Raw genomic sequence first — 18935 nt, forward strand, 5'->3', positions numbered from 1 at the left:
ATGCTGACATTGTATAATTTAGTTTAAAAATATAGGCCTAGAGTGAAAAAAATAGTTAATAGATAGAAATATAAATGGAAATAGTTCTTTCTGGTCAATATTGGAGGATACAATTATAAAACTAGATAGATTTTATGTTTACTTCCTGGCGGAATTTGACTCTGTCATGTTCAGAAACACCTCATATTCTGGATGCTGGCCAATAGATAAAAGATAAGCATTTTAATGTTTCATAATTTATGATATCTGATAAGGATGGCAAGTGTAATAATTTTCATTGATCATCCATCCAGTAGAAACAATTGTGTTCATTAAACTCAGCAAAAAAAGAAACATCCCTTTTTCAGGACCCTGTCTTTTAAAGATAATTCGTAAAAATCCAAATAACTTCACTGATCTTCATTGTAAAGGGTTTAAACACTGTTTCCAATGCTTGTTCAATGAACCATTAACAATTAATGAACATGCACCTGTGGAACGGTTGTTAAGACACTAACAGCTTACAGACGGTAGGCAATTAAGGTCACAGTTATGAAAACTTAGGACACTAAAGAGGCCTATCTACTGACTCTGAAAAACACCAAAAGAAAGATTCCCGGGGTCCCTGCTCATCTGCGGGGATGAGGCATGCTGCAAGGAGGCATGAGGACTGCAGATGTGGCCAGGGTAATAAATTGTAAAGTCTGTACTGTGCCTAAGACAGCGCTACAGGGAGACAGGACAGACAGCTGATCATCCTCGCAGTGGCAGACCACGTGTAACAACACTTGCACAGGATCGGGACAGGTACAGGATGGCAAAAACAACTGCCCGAGTTATACCAGGAACACACAATCCCTCCATCAGTGCTCAGACTGTCTGCAATAGGCTGAGAGAGGCTGGACTGAGGGCTTGTAGGCCTGTTGTAAGGCAGGTCCTCACCAGACATCACCGGCAAAAACGTCACCTATGGGCACAAACCCACCGTCGCTGGACCAGACAGGACTGGCAAAAAGTGCTCTACACTGACGAGTCGTGGTTTTGTCTCACCAGGGGTGATGGTCGGATTTCCGTTTATCGTCGAAGGAATGAGTGTTACACTGAGGCCTGTACTCTGGAGCGGGATCGATTTGGAGGTCATGGTCTGGGGCGGTGTGTCACAGCATCATCAGACTGAGCTTGTTGTCATTGCAGGCACTCTCAATGCTGTGCATTACAGGGAAGACATCCTCCTCCCTCATGTGGTACCCTTCCTGCAGGCTCATCCTGATGTGACCCTCCAGCATGACAATGCCACCAGCCATACTGCTCGTTCTGTGCATGATTTCCTGCAAGACAGGAATGTCAGTGTTCTGCCATGGCCAGCGAAGAGCCCGGATCTCAATCCCATTGAGCACGTCTGGGACCTGTTCGATCGGAGGGTGAGGGCTAGGACCATTCCCCCCAGAAATGTCTGGGAACTTGCAGGTGCCTTGGTGGAAGAGTGGGGTAACATCTCACAGCAAGAACTGGCAAATCTGGTGCAGTCCATGAGGAGGAGATGCACTATAGTACTTAATGCAGCTGGTGGCCAAACCAGATACTGACCAAACCAGATACCCCCTTTGTTCAGGGACACAATATTCAATATCTGTTAAATCATTTTTGTTAAATGTGTTTAACAAGTTAAATGTGTTTCCATCGCATTTTCAGCTGTACTGATGGGGGTGCTGAGGAATTATTAACAGGGAAGTTGACTTCGATATGATGGTTATTATATCAATATTTGCACATGAAAGTGTTTCCACCGACATTTCTCACATAATTAATTTTACAGACACTAAAAGATCCCACTTTGTCTCGCATGTTTTGTTTTGTCGACATATGGAAAGTTTACGGACAAATTGTCTGTTTCCATCAGGCATGTCATTTTTTATCCAACATGTACTTTACTATATAGAAAGGTTGTCTGGAAACCTGGTTTGTAACCATCCTCAGTTTTTATGAGAATAAATTATTTTTAAAAATCACCACAGCTGTGATGGAAATTGGAAGTTTCGGTATAATTGTATAAATGCCCACAGTGTCACGCCCTGACCATAGAGAGCCCTTGGTTCTCTATGGTGTTGTAGGTCAGGGCGTGACTAGGGAGTGTTCTAGTCAATTTATTTATATGTTTGGGATTGAGTATAGTTCCCAATTAGAGGCAGTTGATTATTGTTGTCTCTAATTGGGGAGCATACTTAAGGTGTCCCTGTTCCCACCTGCTTTTGTGGAAAATTGTTTTGTGTATGTGCTTGGTGCACTAAGTTACTTCACGTTTGTTCATTGTTTTTTTTTTTTAAGTTTCACTTTTAATAAAGATGTGGAACTCAAATCACGCTGCGCCTTGGTCCATCCATTATAACAACCGACACAGATAATTTGTTTGTTCGACATGGTGGTGTATTTAGCAAAAATTGGCAGTGGAAACGCATTTATGTGCAAATATTGATATAATAACCATCATATCTAAGTAAACTTGGAGTCACTCAATGATATGTGGCTACTATATGTGTATTTTCCAATCCGAGATGTGTTTCTATTGGTTTACGTAGAAGCTCTTATCCTGAGTGATTTACAGGAACACTTAGGGTTAAGTGCCCAACGACACATTGACAGATTTACTGTACCACCAACTGAATTTTACTTTGCCTGGAGTAGCCCTGAAGTACCTCCGTATGTGCATTTTACCAGTAGGCATGAGTCTTCTCATATGTACCCCCTGTGTATATGTCCAATTACCCCCAGGGGTTCTAGTATCCCAGATTGGGAACCACACAATGAGATTATTTTGGACAAAAGAGCAAGATACATTTTTTTTTTGTCAAAAAGCAGCCAAGCATCGATGATCATGTCACCGGAATAAAACCCTCAATATTTATTGGAATGTATCATCAAGCTCACCTTGCACTTTTACCACCCTGTGAAGTTCCTCATCATTTATTTCATATGTAGCCTAATAAACTGTATGCTTAGTGTCTTAGTGGGAGGACCATACAACACGTCATAGCTGCAACCTGTGCAACCTGGTCTCAGAGCACTTCGTATTATTCTGTATGTAAATCTGAGAAAGTACTTTAGTATGATATGTTACGTTTCGGATGGTATGTGTTAAATTGTGGATGTCCATCATCCATTTCGTATGATATGTTCTAAATGACCATTTGTGTTACATGTTACGAATTTGCAAAACATACACTATGTTTCGAATTCTATCTAGGTGGCTAGCTGGCTAATGTTTGCTATTTTAGGGGTTAGGGTTAAGGTTAGGGTTAAGTTTAGGAGTTCGGTTAAAGGGTTACAATTAGGGTTAGGATTAGCTAAAAGGGTTAGGATTAAGGGAAGGGTTAGCTAAAAGGGTTAGGATTAAGGGAAGGGTTAGCTAAAAGGGTTAAGGTTAGGGTTTGGGTTAGCTAAAAGGGTTAAGGTTAGGGGAATGGTTAGCTAAAAGGGTTAAGGTTGGGGTTAGGGTTAGCAAAAAGGGTTAGGGTTAAGGGAAGGGTTAGCTAAAAGGGTTAAGGTTAAGGTTAGGGGAAGGGTTAGCTAAAAGGGTTAAGGTTAGGGTTGGCTAAAAGGGTTAGGGGAAGGGTTAGCTAACATGCTAAGTAGTTGAAAACTAGCTGAAAAGTAGTAAGTAGTTGAAAAGCTGTTAATTAGCTAAAATGCTCAAATTGGCTGTGATGAGATTATGCGACCACCCATCCACCCCGACCAACCACCCTACTTTAATTTTTGCCAAGCATGCTGACCACACCGCCCTCATTGCGTGAGTGAGTGTTGTAAAATAAATGTACACATAAATGTTATTCAATCATTTCATCCAAACTACTCTCGTGCATCAACGAGCGTCTGCGTAGCCAGGCACCAAAATAGTACTTGATTTCTATTTCTAAATAGGTTTCCCCTTTTATCTGTGGATTAATTTGGTGCAGCCAGCTGGTTTCTCCACGCATCACGCCGACAGAAACAAACATATTTCTGGTAAGAAGAGGGGCGGGGGCGTATGCCTTATGGTTAACGAGACACACAATAACTCAAGTCCTTCTGTTCACCTGATTTAGAATTCCTCACAATCAAATGTCGACCGCATTATCTACCAAGGGAATTCTCTTTGATTATAATCACAGTCGTATATATTCCCCCCAAAGCAGACACATCGATGGCTCTGAACTAACTTTATTTGACTCTGCAAACTGGAAACCACATATCCTGAGGCTGCATTCATTGTAGCTGGGGATTTTAACAAGGCTAATCTGAAAACAAGACTCCCTAAATTGTATCAGCATATCGATTGCGCAACCAGGGCTGATAAAACCTTGGATCATTGCTATTCTAACTTCCGCGACGCATATAAGGCCCTCCCCCGCCCTCCTTTCGGAAAAGCTGACCAAGACTCCATTTTGTTGCTCCCTGCCTACAGACAGAAGCTAAAACAAGAAGCTCCCGCGCTGAGGTCTGTTCAACGCTGGTCCGACCAATCTGATTCCACGCTCCAAGACTGCTTCCATCACGTGGACTGGGATATGTTCCGCATTGCGGCGAACAACAACATTGACGAATACGCTGATTCGGTGTGCGAGTTCATTAGAACGTGCATTGAAGATGTCGTTCCCATAGCAACGATTAAAACATTCCCAAACCAGAAACCGTGGATTGATGGCAGCATTCGCGTGAAACTGAAAGCGTGAACCACTGCTTTTAATCAGGGCAAGGTGACCGGAAACATGACCAAATACAAACAGTGTAACTATTCCCTCCGCAAGGCAATCAAACAAGCGTCAGTATAGAGACAAAGTAGAGTCGCAATTCAACGGCTCAGACACAAGAGGTATGTGGCAGGGTCTACAGTCAATCACGGATTACAAAAAGAAAACCAGCCCCGTCACGGACCAGGATGTCTTGCTCCCAGGCAGACTAAATAACTTTTTTGCCTGCATTGAAGACAATACAGTGCCACTGACACGGCCCGCAACCAAAACATGCGGACTCTCCTTCACTGCAGCCGACGTGAGTAAAACATTTAAACGTGTTAACCCTCGCAAGGCTGCAGGCCCAGACGGCATCCCCAGCCGCGCCCTCAGAGCATGCGCAGACCAGCTGTCTGGTGTGTTTACGGACATATTCAATCAATCCTTATCCCAGTCTGCTGTTCCCACATGCTTCAAGAGGGCCACCATTGTTCATGTTCCCAAGAAAGCCAAGGTAACTGAGCTAAACGACTACCGCCGTTTAAAGGCACAGTCAACTTAGTGTGTGTAAACGTCTAACCCACTGGAATTGTGATACAGTGAATTATAAGTGAAATAATTTGTCTGTAAACAATTGTTTGAAAAATTACTTGTGTCATGCACAAAGTAGATGTCCTAACTGACTTGCCAAAACTACAGTTTGTTAACAAGAAATTTGTGGAGTGGTTGAAAAAGTAGTTTGAATGACTCCAACCTAAGTGTATGTAAACTTCCGACGCCAACTGTATGTGGCAGGGTTTACAGTCAATCACGGATTACAAAAAGAAAACTAGCCCCGTCGCGGAAACCGACGTCTTGCTCCCAGACAAATTAAACAACTTCTTTGCTCGCTTTGAGGACAATACAGTGCTACTGACACCACCCTCTACCAAAACCTGCGGGCTCTCCTTCACCACGGCCAATGTGAGTAAAACATTTAAACGTGCTAACCCTCGCAAGGCTGCCGGCCCAGATGGCATCCCTAGCCGGGTCCTCAGAGCATGCGCAGACCAGCTGGCTGGTGTGTTTACGGACAGCATCCCAGTATGCTGTTCCCACATGCTTCAAGAGGGCCACCATTGTTCCTGTTCCCATGATAGCTAAGGTAACTGAGCTAAATGACTATCGCCCCGTAGCACTCACTTCCGTCATCATGAAGTGCTTTGAGAGACTAGTCAAGGACCATATCACCTCCACCCTACCTGACACCCTAGACCCACTCCAAGTTGCTTACCGCCCAAATAGGTCCACAGATGATGCAATCTCAACCACACTGCACACTGCCCTAACCCATCTGGACAAGAGGAATACCTATGTAAGAATACTGTTCATCGACTACAGCTCAGCATTTAACACCATAGTACCCTCCAAACTCGTCATCAATCTCACGACCCTGGGTCTCGACCCCGCCCTGTGCAACTGGGTCCTGGACTTCCTGACGGGCTGCCCCCAGGTGGTGAGGGTAGGTAACAATATCTCCACCCCGCTGATCCTCAACACTGGGGCCCCACAAGGGTGCGTTCTGAGCCCTCTCCTGTACTCCCTGTTCACCCACGACTGCGTGGCCACGCACGCCTCCAACTCAATCATCAAGTTTGCGGATGACACTACAGTGGTAGGCTTGATTACCAACAACGACGAGACGGCCTACAGGGAGGAGGTGAGGGCCCTCGGAGTGTGGTGTCAGGAAAATAACCTCACACTCAACGTCAACAAAACTAAGGAGATGATTGTGGACTTCAGGAAACAGCAGAGGGAACACCCCCCTATCCACATCGATGGAACAGTAGTGGAGAGGGTAGTAAGTTTTAAGTTCCTCGGCGTACACATCACAGACAAACTGAATTGGTCCACCCACACAGACAGCATCGTGAAGAAGGCGCAGCAGCGCCTCTTCAACCTCAGGAGACTGAAGAAATTTGGCTTGTCACCAAAAACACTCACAAACTTCTACAGATGCACAATCGAGAGCATTCTGTCGGGCTGTATCACGCCTAGTACGGCAACTGCTCCGCCCAAAACCGTAAGGCTCTCCAGAGGGTAGTGATGTCTGCACAACGCATCACCGGGGGCAAACTACCTGCCCCCCAGGACACCTACACCACCCGATGTCACAGGAAGGCCATAAAGATCATCAAGGACAACAATCACCCGAGCCACTGCCTTTTCACCCCGCTATCATCCAGAAGGTGAGGTCAGTACAGGTGCATCAAAGCTGGGACCGAGAGACTGAAAAACAGCTTCTATCTCAAGGCCATCAGACTGTTAAACAGCCACCACTAACATTGAGTGGCAGCTGCAAACACACTGACAACTCCAGCCACTTTAATAATGGGAATTGATGGAAATTGATGTAAAATATATCACTAGCCACTTTAAACAATGCTACTTAATATAATGTTTACATATCCTGCATTATTCATCTCATATGTATATGTATATACTGTACTCTATCATCTACAACCCAACGTTTACATCACAGGACAAATTAGCAAGCAACAGCAAGCTAGAAAAATGTCCACGAGTGTTTCATATTATAATGAAACAGCAGGGAGCAGGTCTCGAACCCTCGACCTTCGAGCCCGAGGTCCGGTGCGCTATCGACTGTGCTGCAAAAGCATGCTCTTACGGCAGGGTCAATTTCCGCGCTTATAAACTTAGGGTCGTTACAATATGTTTCGACCTGTACCCAAGTTAATATAGTTGGTTCAGAGTTTGTTTTTATATTTCAACATGCGTCTGATTGCGTCTGGTGTGGGTGGACAAAATTAACATGCGCGATGGCATGTGTTCGGTCTAGTGAGCTTATGGTAAGTAACCATCTTAAGTAACCAAATGTAACATATACTAATTTCGAGTCCCGGATTTACGTTTACTATGTTACGTCTAGTTTATGAGACCAGGCTGCATCGCGTGGCTATTAGGTCATGATGGCTATTATTTGCGCATAAAAGCGTTTCCACCAACATTTCGTACATAGTTAATTTTACCGACACAAAAATATCCACTTCTTCTAGCGTATGCCTATTTTGTTTTGTCGACATTTGGAAAGTTAACTACATTAGACCTGTCCTGTTTCCATGAGGTTTCTCCGATATACACTACTTGCACCCAAAGCTTGGACAGAAGACTGGTTAGTTACACAAACACACACTACAACCACGTGGTCAAATCAAAGCGCAGAATATTGCGGGCGGGAAAGCCCCTCGTAGAACAGTTTAAAACCGGCCTGAGGTCCGTCTCTTTTCAGACATCCTCAGACAGTGGAAACTAGTGCATAGGGCCACTGTTAATTACGTATCAGCTGCAAAGTGAATGTATTTTAATGCAAGTTCGGGGTGCGGCAACATTTTATTTATATATTTAATCTTACCTCTTAGCATAAGAGAAAGGGAGTGTTTTATAAAACGAGAAATTAAATTGAATTGGGTTCGGTGCTTTTTATTACCAATATTAGTTTATCTATAAAGTACTGAAGGACATTTAAAGTGCTTACATTGGTGCTGAAAATGCACATCAACTCAATTTTATTTTCTGCTGTAATGATGGCAGCAGTGTCACTGATGTTGACCACTGCAGCTGCTGCTGCTGACCCGAGGGATTTCTGTTTCTGGACTAAAGTCACGTCGAACGGTGAGATCCATCTCAGCTTTCTCCGACACCACAGCAAAACTCACCACACCTCCTCCTCATCCCTCCATCTCTACCACAGTGTGTGGTCTGTGGAGAATAGACTGGTCAACTGCGCAGTGAGTGACGACACGGCCGTTACAAACAGCTACATGTCTGTGTGTCGGGAGAAGAACACCACAGGAGAGTTCTCTGACCGTCCTCGTGAACGTTTTGATGTCAGTGCGCAGTCTGAACTTGAAAGCCACTGCGCTCCTGTTAGCTCTCCAACGGTCACCCAGCGCGAAGCCGTTGGAGATGCCTCTGAGGAACATACAGAGACAAGGAGTAAGAGGCACGCACGGAGTGTTATTGATGATATAGCGTTCCAGAATCTTCTTGGAGACGGTGGTGACAGTTCCAGGGATGAGACGCAAACCCATCGGCGCGTAAAACGTGGTTTCATCGTGCCGGGAACGCTTTGGTGCGGCTCAGGGAACAAGGCGGCGACCTATGACGATTTAGGTAGGTGATCGGTGTTGAATCTGTAACTGTGTTCCAGACTAAGATGTGGTTCTCCTTTTGATAATATTTTCTCATTTGTAATTGAATGGGGTATTAAAGCAGAATGTAATTGATGATGATGATTCATGTGCCCATTTGTAGGGCTCTATAAAATCCGCGATGCGGAGAACGCAGACAGAATTATGGAATCCAGATATTAAAATGTAATTCAACCTTATTCAAAAATGTATTGTCCTTAGTAGGGAATCATCTAAATTAATTAACACATAAAGCGTCTACCACTTTGTGCAGCCGTTAGCGATGTTGGTAGATGGAAATGCTTTCCCAAAAACCTTCTCAATTAAATGTTAACTACAAAGTAGTCTATGCTTACCTGGCAGAATGATATCATTATTTGCATCAATCCAGTCGGTATTTATTTTGCAAACACGGACAGTGATGGTAGAGTTCTTCTATATACATCTGCATTGCTAGCTCTTCGGGATTTTAGGCTGGGTTTCTGTATAAGCACTTTGTGACAACTGCAGATGTTAAAAGGGCTTTATAAACGATTGATTGATTGTGTGAGCTACACCGCTAACAGTTGCATCTATGTGTATTTGTATTTCTTTTTAGACCTGAAAAGTGGTCTCCTGATGTGGGTTAAGCATTGTTGTGGATTAGAACATCCAATTGAGTTGTTTTTCAGTTTAAAAAAGTGTGACTTTCAGAGCGAAAACCTTAAAAAAACAGGGTGAAACAGAAATCTGGGTAAAATTAAACGGAATTTGGGGAAACAAAATACGGAATCAGACAAAATTGAGCTGATTTTATAGGGCCCTACTTTAGTAATGCCTCTGTTTCGCGTCACAATATATCAAATATGCCTAACCTGGACTCTTGTTGTTGTTGCTGAACCTCTCCTACCCGTCTACCTGTGACAGGTGTGTTTGCAGAGACAGACAGTTGCTGCAGGGAGCATGACCAATGTCAGGACACCATCCTGTCGTTCGAGACCAACTATGGAGTTTTCAACACAAACATTTTCACCCTGTCCCACTGCCACTGTGATAACAGGTAGGCTGCCTGTCACAAACTAACTCTGTCTATGAGACTGTGACTCTCATGAGGAAGATTCTGCCTTTCCCTTAACATTATACATTACTGATTCAGTTCCGGCTAACCTCTGGGTAGTGTTGTATTGATGTTGTGTTTAGGTTGTATTAACATTGTATTAACATTGTGTTGTTGTGTATAGGTTTCACCAGTGTTTGCTGGGGGCTGAGGACAGTATTTCAGACACAGTGGGATACGTCTTCTTCAACCTGCTGAAGATGCACTGCTTTGAGTTCTCCCACAGACTACAGTGCTCTCAGAGGAACTGGATTGGCATGTGAGTGACGATCTCTCCCTCACTTATGTTTGTTCATGAAGTGTTTAATGTAACATGCAATGTAAAATGGAGTAGAGGCTGATCCTACCTCATTCCTCTCTGTGACAGGTGTCAACAGTATGAGATGTCTCTGTATGCTGTGGTCCATCCTCCCACCTTCTACAACTCCACCCAGCCAGACCCTGACTTAGAGGAGGATGACATGGCTGACAATACCACCACTACCATCTCCACCCCCACTTCCACCTCCCCCTCCAACTCTACCACCTCCTCCTCCACATCCATCTCCTCCTCCTCCTCCTCCACTTCCAACTCCACCACCTCCATCTCCACCTCCTCTACCTCCCTCTCCACATCTCCCACCACCTCCATCTCCACCTCCTCTACCTCCCTCTCCACGTCTCCCACCACCTCCATCTCCACCTCCTCTACCTCCCTCTCCACCTCTCCCACCACCTCCTCCACCTCCATCTCCACCTCCTCTACCTCCCTCTCCACCTCTTCCACCACCTCCTCCATCTCCACCTCCCTCTCCATCTCCACCTCTCCCACCACCTCCTCCACCTCCTCTACCTCCCTCTCCACCTCCACCTCCATCTCCACCACCTCTCCCTCCACCTTCTCCACTTCCTCCTCCATCTCTTCCTCCACCTTCTCTACTTCCATCTCCACATCTCCCTCCACCACTTCAACCTCTCCCACCACCTTTCCCTACATTGCCACTTCCACCTCTCCCTCCACCTCCACCTCTCCCTCCACCTCCACCCCCACCTCTCCCTCCACCTCTCTCTCCACCTCCACCCCCACCACTCCTTCCAGTGCTGCCCCAGCAGACCTCACCCCAGGGGGTCAGAGTGGAACACCAGCCTCTGGCTCGCCTGTCATCCACCCTTACCCTGGAGAGGACAATATGGTTGCCAATACTTCCCCCACCTCCACCACTGGCACTGCTACTGCTATAGGGACCCAGAGTAGCACCTCGGGACTGGAAACTTTAGCCTCAGCCTCGGGCCCAGCATTGGCTTTGGCCTCGCCAGCTGAACCCACCCACCATACTGGCCTGACTCTGCCTAACCAGGACGCAGCAAGCACAGGTAGGTGAAAGAAAATATTGTCTGGTTTTCTGTCTCTTTCTGCCTGTTTCTATGTGCATCTACTATTGATAATGCCTTTTGAGTGGACTTGACCATGAGCTCAATTACATTTCATTGTGTTTTCCGTCTGTGTAGGGAAGCAGCATGTGTATGTGTGTGATGTATACAGAGACCTGGATGACTGCAGGTTTAAGATCCCTGCTCACCAGAAGAGATACAGCCTCCTCAACCCAGAACCCAGGACCCTCTTCCACTGCAACTGTACCAGCAGGTCATTATTACAGAATAACACAATATGTAATGACTTGGACAACCAGATCAGTGCAACCAAGTGGTCTGTGACATACACATGTCTGTATGTCATTTTGTGAATGAATTAATGAAATTACGAGTCAAATCACCTTCGGTGACCCATCCTTTACGGGTATATTTGTTAGGTGTGTAAAACAAATTGTGTGCATAGGGTCAGACAGTCAAGGACAGCCCTACTAGTTGTGTTAGCAGTTGTTGCTTAATGTTTAAATCAAATGTTTGATAAAATACAGAAGTAGGACTTTTTGGCAGCAGTAAGATTGTGTGCTCACGTGTGTGTCTGGCACTCACCCCAATATGTCCTCCTCTCCTCTCCTCTCCTCTCCTCTCCTCTCCTCTCCTCTCCTCTCCTCTCCTCTCCTCTCCTCTAGACTGTCTGAGGTTCTGGTTCAGCAGAAGGAGATATCTGGGGTTCAGACTATCCTGTTGAAGTACATCTCTCTGTCCTGTTTCACATTACAGCCACAGGTCTGCACACAGGGGACAAGGTCAGTACAGTACACATCACAGACACACACACGCACTGCCACACATGTGCACGCAAGGGTGCACGCTCTCTCTCTCTCTCACACACACACACACACACACACACACACACACACACACGGACTGGGACCAGAAATAGGCTCTGGCATTCTAATACACTGGCCCATTTTTTCCTTGTGGCCCCCACTATTAGCCAGATAATTATCATTTTGTGCAAAAACCCCAAGTTAGACAGGCCCACTGAGCTAATGGTCCACGCCCGCACACACAGACACACACAACCGCACGTGAGTTTGTAACAGTCTACCTCCTTATCTACAGCTGCTCGGCTTCTCTGGTCAAACCCTCTCCTGTTCAGCTGGAGCATCAGAAGATCAATGGTGGAGGCATGGAGAAGTGGCGCCATCTACAGGCCGCTGGCCACAACGGCAGGAGGCCCAAATCTAGATGGGCCAAACGCAGACTACACAAACTCTGCATCAGGATGACCAGGAAGCACAGTCAATGTGCTTTAGTAGAAGATGCAGTGCCAATGTGATGCAATGTTGCCTGATTTATTTAGCCATCCCATTTCCTCCCATATGGGATATAGATACTATTTATTTTTGTAATTTACATTTTAGTAATTGTAAATCCAGATTTATCCAGAGCTGCTTATAGTTAATGCATTCACTTTAAGATAGCTAGGTGAGACATCCACATCAGCAAACTCAGTGCAAGTAGGAAAAAAGACAAGTGCAAGTTTTTGTTGTTGTTGGAGGGATAAGACATCTACTAATAGCAGTTATAAATAGTGATATGTGTATCAGGGCCTTACTGCTGTAAAGGAAAAACTCTGTTTCAAGTCCTGAATGTAAATATCTAATCTACTGTACTATAGTGTAAAATACTTTTTTTTTTCAACTACTGTCTATGCTCAGCATTCATTTAATACTTTATCTGACTGCAAATTGTACATATAAGTTACTTGTATAGAAAAACATATCATTATCAAAGACAAACAGTGTTTGCATTTAATGTTTTTATTCATTATTTGTTTACTCTGTAATAATCCAGACTGTATCACAACCTGCCGTGATTGGGAGTGCCATCCACTTTGACAATTGGCCCAGCGTCGTTCAAGTTTGACGGGTGTAGGCCGTCATTGTAAATACGAATTTGCGCTTAACTGACTTGACTAGTTAAATAAAGGTTCAATAAAATAAAACATTGTTTTTTTAAATAAACACTTTGACAGAGCCTGTATGCTATTTATTAGTGTTGTCTTTACAATGCTGTCAATTTGATGACACATTAAACTACACTATATCAAAGACACCAAAGTGTTAGATTATTATTATGGAAGCCATAACTAATAGAATACGTTCATTAAAGGCAAAGGGATGGTGTTTGTATCGTCTTTTCTATAATTCTTTTTCATTTTTTTCACCTTTGATTCAAGGCAATTGTGTAACCTACTCTAATATGAAGCGTATGGCTTGTTAATTTGTGAAGAGGTCTGCAGTAAGTAACGATCTATTACAAAAATTCTGTAGAAACAATACTTACAACAGGAATGAATAACTGCTAGGTAACTCAACCCCTCTCTGATGTCACCACGGGTAATTGAGACCTGGAGAGCGACTGGAGATGCATCCGTGGAGCTTGAGCCTGCCGAGACCCGCCTCCACCCGCCACAAATTCCGTTACTCGGGGAAAAACGGATTTAACATGGCGCACTTTCTGGGAAATAACTTGAGTTAGTTCGCGGCCGGTTAAGTGGAATATCGCTTGTTGTTCATTTTTCTGAGGTCCATGAAAACATTGTTGTAGGAGAGCGCAGCGTTTCTGTGGCTGTTTGGGAAGCGAACTGCCATGGGATGAAAGTTTGAAGTTGCTGCCGCTGTGTATAAAGCTAGAACAGGATGGAGAAGCATCGACCGAAGAAAGAAAGGGTAAATAACCCAATGGCGAACAAAGAAAATGAGGCTACAGTTTTTTTGACAGTGCATAGCATTTAGGCTATAGATCTAGCTAACTGCAATAGTATGCTATAGGCTGGCTAGTAACTAACCTATCAATTTCAGCCAAAGTGCTTTGATGATCCGTTTGATGTTATGCCCAAGTTGCTTAGCTACAATAATAATAAGATAAGACAAGATCCAAATGTAACATTAGCTTTTACTTAGGTTACAAACAGAATAGTGGTTTTTGCCCCTTTAGTCTCTCTCTCTCTCTCTCTCTCTCTCTCTCCTCTCTCTCTCTCTCTCTCTCTCTCTCTCTCTCTTTCTCTCTCTCTCTCTCTCTCTCTCTCTCTCTCTCTCTCTCCTCTCTCTCTCTCTCTCTCTCTCTCTCTCTTTCTCTCTCTCTCTCTCTCTCTCTCTCTCTCTCTCTCTCTCTCTCTCTCTCTCTCTCTCTCTGTCAGAGGAGGTCCCTGGTTTCATTCTCTCAGGAATGTGTCTCCCTGCTGACCTGGGCTGGGAGGAGGAAGGAAGGGACAAGGAAGTGGTGTGTGTGTGTGTGTGTGTGTGTGTGTGTGTGTGTGTGTGTGTGTGTGTGTGTGTGTGTGTGTGTGTGTGTGTGTGTGTGTGTGTGTGTGTGTGTGTGAAGATGGTGTTCCTGTACTACTTTTCCAACACAACTGTTTCAACTGCTGCTCCACTTTGACAATGGCTCATTTTCCTGCACGCCTCCATCTGTGTTGGTATGAGAGAGAGTGAGAGTGACACAGAAAGAAAGAGATTGAGTGAGTGAGATAGAGAGAAATACGCAGGGAGAGAGATGGAGAGTGTGTGTGTAAGAGTGACTCATATATACCCAGCTATATGCACAGGCTGAAAATCAGCTGTTCTCTCCTCTTCTCCTGACTCCCCCTCTCTCTCTCTCTCTCTCCTTCTCTCTCCCCCCTCTCCCTCTCCCCTCTCTCACTCTCTCTTGCTCTCTCTCTAGCTCTCCCTGTCTCTCTCTCTTTCTTCTCTCAGTGAAAACGTTCTACTGTGTGAGTTAGTGCTCCAGTTTGCTCTCTGTTTGGACAGAGAATGCCACTGGGACTCCAGGGAACATGTGTGTGTGTGTGTGTGTGTGTGTGTGTGTGTGTGTGTGTGTGTGTGTGTGTGTGTGTGAGCGAGAGAGAGAGAGAGAGAGAGCGAGCGAGAGAGAGAGAGAGAGAGAGCGAGAGAGAGAGAGAGAGAGAGAGAGAGAGAGAGAGAGAGAGAGAGAGAGAGAGAGAGAGAGAGAGAGAGAGAGAGAGAGAGAGAGAGATAATGACAGCCTTGATGTAAGTAATTCTGAAAAGACAAATTTGGTAGCAGCAGATCAGGGAAGGAAGCAGAGAGTTAACCTCAACGTGCACATTACACACAAACGCATGCAGATGTAGATATAAAAACATTGCTTTGATGTTTTGGTGGAACAGATTAGAAAGTCAGCTGTACATCAGCATGGTCCTCTTTAGGGAATGATGACACAACTTGACTGTCAAATTACTGTAATGTTGAGAAAAAGGTATTTGATTGAATTAAAATATAACTGACCACTCCTCCCTACATTTCTTTTCTTCCTCCCATCCCCCTCTCTCTTCTCCTCTTTAGTTCTCTCTCTTTGGCTCTCGCTCTTCTGGCCGAAGCACCAACCCTCCCTCTTCCTCCTCTTCATCCTCTACCTCTGCTCCCCCCATCCCTCCCACTCTCTGCAAGACAGACCCTCATCCCTCCATCCCTCCCTCTCTCCGTAAGACAGACCCTCATCCCTCCATCGCTCCCTCCATCCCTCCTGGGCCTCCTATCCTTTCTAAGACAGAGTTTTTGGAAGCAGTGCGTTGCAGTAACCAGGCATGCCAGCGGGGGCAGTACAGCCAGGCGGTGCAGCTCTATGGGAAGGCCCTGTCTGCAGACCCTCAGAACTGCATCCTGTACAGTAACCGTTCAGCGGCCCATCTCCGCCTTGGACAGTACCAGACCGCCCTGGACGACGCCCTCAAAGCCCGCCTGCTCAACCCCAAATGGCCAAAGGTAGGACCAACTTTATACTATAACATACATTTGTACTGCTAACTGAGCCTTTGTTTGTGGGATGGGTTTTGCTCAAACTACAGATGTAAGATCTTCATTTCATCACTCTTGTGTTGCTGAGAATCTTCCTGCACAGCAGGAAATGAAAACTTGTAGTGTATTCAAGATTTAAAAAGGCTTTGTCATTTCAAAAAAATGTCCATTAATTATAATCCACATAATAATTCACATTTCCTGTTGCTGCAGGATTATTTTCCTTCTGTAGCAAACTGGCTCAAATTAAGATCCTACCTCTGTAATGGCCCAAGGTAAGAGAGATAGGTGTCATGGTTAATGTACACCAACAACTTCTAGAGCATTCCCAGAGGATTGGAGGTGCTCATCATGAAGTGCCTCTTTGTATTCAACTGTAGAGGGAATAGCCTGAACTTACAGTCAATAAACAAATGAGAGAGAAAGCGTGAAAGTGATACCAAGAGAGAGAGAGAGAAGAGACAGACAGACAGACAGATAGACTAAGAGACAGAGATGTTTTGAGGCAGTCAGGGGTCTTTGTAAAGAGACAAACTCCAGAAAGACTTTTCCAGGCTGGCTCTGTAATTCATTACATTTTAAGGGGCTTTATTAACATGGGAAACACATGTTTGCATTGCCAAAGCAAGTGAAATTAACAATTAAACATGAACAGTAAACATTAAAATCACAAATGTTAAAAAATAATACACATTTCAAATGTCATATTATGTCTATATACAGTGTTGTAAGGATGTGCAAATAGTTAAAGTACAAAAAAAAATATGGGATGCATTTACTCTCTGCTCTGTATCTCTCTCTCTGGGTCTGCTCTACTCCACTTCCCCTCTTTATAGGGAAGAGAATAGACAGAAGCTGCTTGTGTGTGTGTGTGTGTGTGTGTGTGTGTGTGTGTGTGTTGTAGGAGCAGCCAGGGTCTGTGAGGACATCAACATAACAGCAGGAACATTTCTTCAAGAGAGCGAGTGTGTCTGTTTGTGTGTCTGTTTGTGTGTGTGTGTGTGTGTGTGTGTGTGTGTTGTAGGAGCAGGCAGGGTCTATGAGGACAATAACATAACAGCAGGAACATTTATTCAAGAGAGCGAGTGTGTCTGTTTGTGTGTCCGTTTGTTCGTGTGTGTGTGTGTGTGTGTGTGTGTGTTGTAGGAGCAGGCAGGGTCTGTGAGGACATCAACATAACAGCAGGAACATTTCTTCAAGAGAGCGAGTGTGTCTGTTTGTGTGTCTGTTTGTGTGTGTGTGTGTGTGTGTGTGTGTGTGTGTGTGTGTGTGTGTGTGTGTGTGTGTGTGTGTGTGTGTGTGTGTGTGTGTGTGTGTGTTGTAGGAGCAGGCAGGGTCTATGAGGACAATAACATAACAGCAGGAACATTTCTTCAAGAGAGCGAGTGTGTGTGTGTGTGTGTGTGTGTGTGTGTGTTTTGTAGGAGCAGGCAGGGTCTATGAGGACAATAACATAACAGCAGGAACATTTCTTCAAGAGAGCGAGTGTGTGTGTGTGTGTGTGTGTGTGTGTGTGTGTGTGTGTGTGTGTGTGTGTTTTGTAGGAGCAGGCAGGGTCTATGAGGACAATAACATAACAGCAGGAACATTTCTTCAAGAGAGCGAGTGTGTGTGTTTGTGTGTCTGTGTGTTTGTGTGTTTGTGTGTGCCTACTGGCCCGGTGGCGGTGTCAGAGCAGTGGTCCTGCTGCTGTATTCTCTGTTGGTCAGTGTGAAGGAACTACCATTCTGAGAACGTTACTTACTTCAGCCTGTCCTCCGTCTCTGTTCCTGTCTGTTCCTCCCTCTCTCTTTTCTTCCCTCTTCCTGTCGGCTTCCCTCCAGTCGTCAATCCGCTGCACACCATTAACTTCTCTGTTGGCACAATAGACTACACACACACACTTGCATGTGTGTTTGAAATACTTTAATGTCTCTATTACAATGGACAGATGGATAAAAAAAAAATTCCTGATGATTGCTGACTGAGTTTCTTTACCTTGGCCAGTGGTCACCAACCCTGGCTTTGTTGTTCTGGAAAGATCTCTCTCTCTCTCTCTCTCTCTCTCTCTCTCTCTCTCTCTCTCTCTCTCTCTCTCTCTCTCTCTCTCTCTCTTTCTCTCTCACTCTCTCTCTTCAATTCAAGGGGCTTTATTGGCATGGGAAACATGTGTTAACATTGCCAAAGCAAGTGAGGTAGATAATATACAAAAGTGAAATAAACAATAAAAATTAACAGTAAACATTACACATACAGAAGTTTCAAAACAATAAAGACATTACAATTGTCATATTATGTATATATACAGTGTTGTAACAATGTACAAATGGTTAAATAAGCATAAATATGGGTTGTATTTACAATGGTGTTTGTTCTTCACTGGCTGCCCTTTTCTTGTGGTAACAGGTCACAAATCTTGCTGCTGTGATGGCACACTGTGGTATTTCACCCAAAAGATATGGGAGTTTATCAAAATTGGGTTTGTTTTCAAATTCTTTGTGGATCTGTGTAATCTGAGAGAAATATGTGTCTCTAATATGGTCATACATTGGGCAGGAGGTTAGGAAGTGCAGCTCAGTTTCCACCTCATTTTGTGGGTAGGGTGCACATAGCCTGTCTTCTCTTGAGAGCCATGTCTGCCTACGGCGGCCTTTCTCAATAGCAAGGCTATGCTCACTGAGTCTGTACACAGTCAAAGATTTCCTTAAGTTTGGGTCAGTCACAGTGGTCAGGTATTATGCCACTGTGTACTCTCTGTTTAGGGCCAAATAGCATTCTAGTTTGCTCTGTTTTTTTGTTAATTCTTTAA

At 44.5% G+C, this 18935-nt stretch overlaps 2 protein-coding genes across 5 annotated transcripts in view; both read left to right on the forward strand.

Moving 5' to 3' along the window:
* The first annotated feature begins 7723 nt into the window (after positions 1 to 7723).
* On the forward strand, positions 7724 to 13509 carry pla2g3 (phospholipase A2 group III). Its single transcript, XM_036938660.1, has 8 exons — positions 7724 to 8861; positions 9785 to 9917; positions 10099 to 10233; positions 10342 to 10573; positions 10826 to 11327; positions 11463 to 11598; positions 12011 to 12127; positions 12447 to 13509. The coding sequence occupies exons 1-8, from the start codon at positions 8237 to 8239 to the stop codon at positions 12661 to 12663; spliced, it is 2097 nt and encodes a 698-aa protein (XP_036794555.1). The 5' UTR covers positions 7724 to 8236; the 3' UTR covers positions 12664 to 13509.
* A 266-nt stretch (positions 13510 to 13775) lies between these two features.
* LOC110537090 (tetratricopeptide repeat protein 28) overlaps positions 13776 to 18935 on the forward strand; it is a 108444-nt gene continuing 103284 nt past the window's right edge. For all 4 annotated transcript variants that reach the window (XM_036937076.1, XM_036937079.1, XM_036937077.1 and 1 more), the window contains exons 1-2: positions 13776 to 14059; positions 15695 to 16114. In XM_036937076.1, the coding sequence (XP_036792971.1) occupies positions 14030 to 14059; positions 15695 to 16114 (450 nt within the window). In that variant the 5' untranslated portion in view covers positions 13776 to 14029. The remainder of the gene's footprint in view (positions 14060 to 15694; positions 16115 to 18935) is intronic.

The sequence above is a fragment of the Oncorhynchus mykiss genome, chromosome 12 (genome assembly GCF_013265735.2).
Source record: "Oncorhynchus mykiss isolate Arlee chromosome 12, USDA_OmykA_1.1, whole genome shotgun sequence".
In the NCBI taxonomy this organism is placed as follows: domain Eukaryota; kingdom Metazoa; phylum Chordata; class Actinopteri; order Salmoniformes; family Salmonidae; genus Oncorhynchus; species Oncorhynchus mykiss.

Excerpts from the sequence above, each read along its gene's own strand:
- pla2g3 (XM_036938660.1), top strand. The coding sequence starts at position 8,237 with ATGCACATCAACTCAATTTTATTTTCTGCTGTAATGATGGCAGCAGTG. Across the intron at positions 8,862-9,784 it reads GGCGACCTATGACGATTTAG|GTGTGTTTGCAGAGACAGAC; the intron begins GTAGGTGATCGG and ends TACCTGTGACAG. Across the intron at positions 10,574-10,825 it reads CCTCCATCTCCACCTCCTCT|TCCATCTCCACCACCTCTCC; the intron begins ACCTCCCTCTCC and ends TCCACCTCCACC.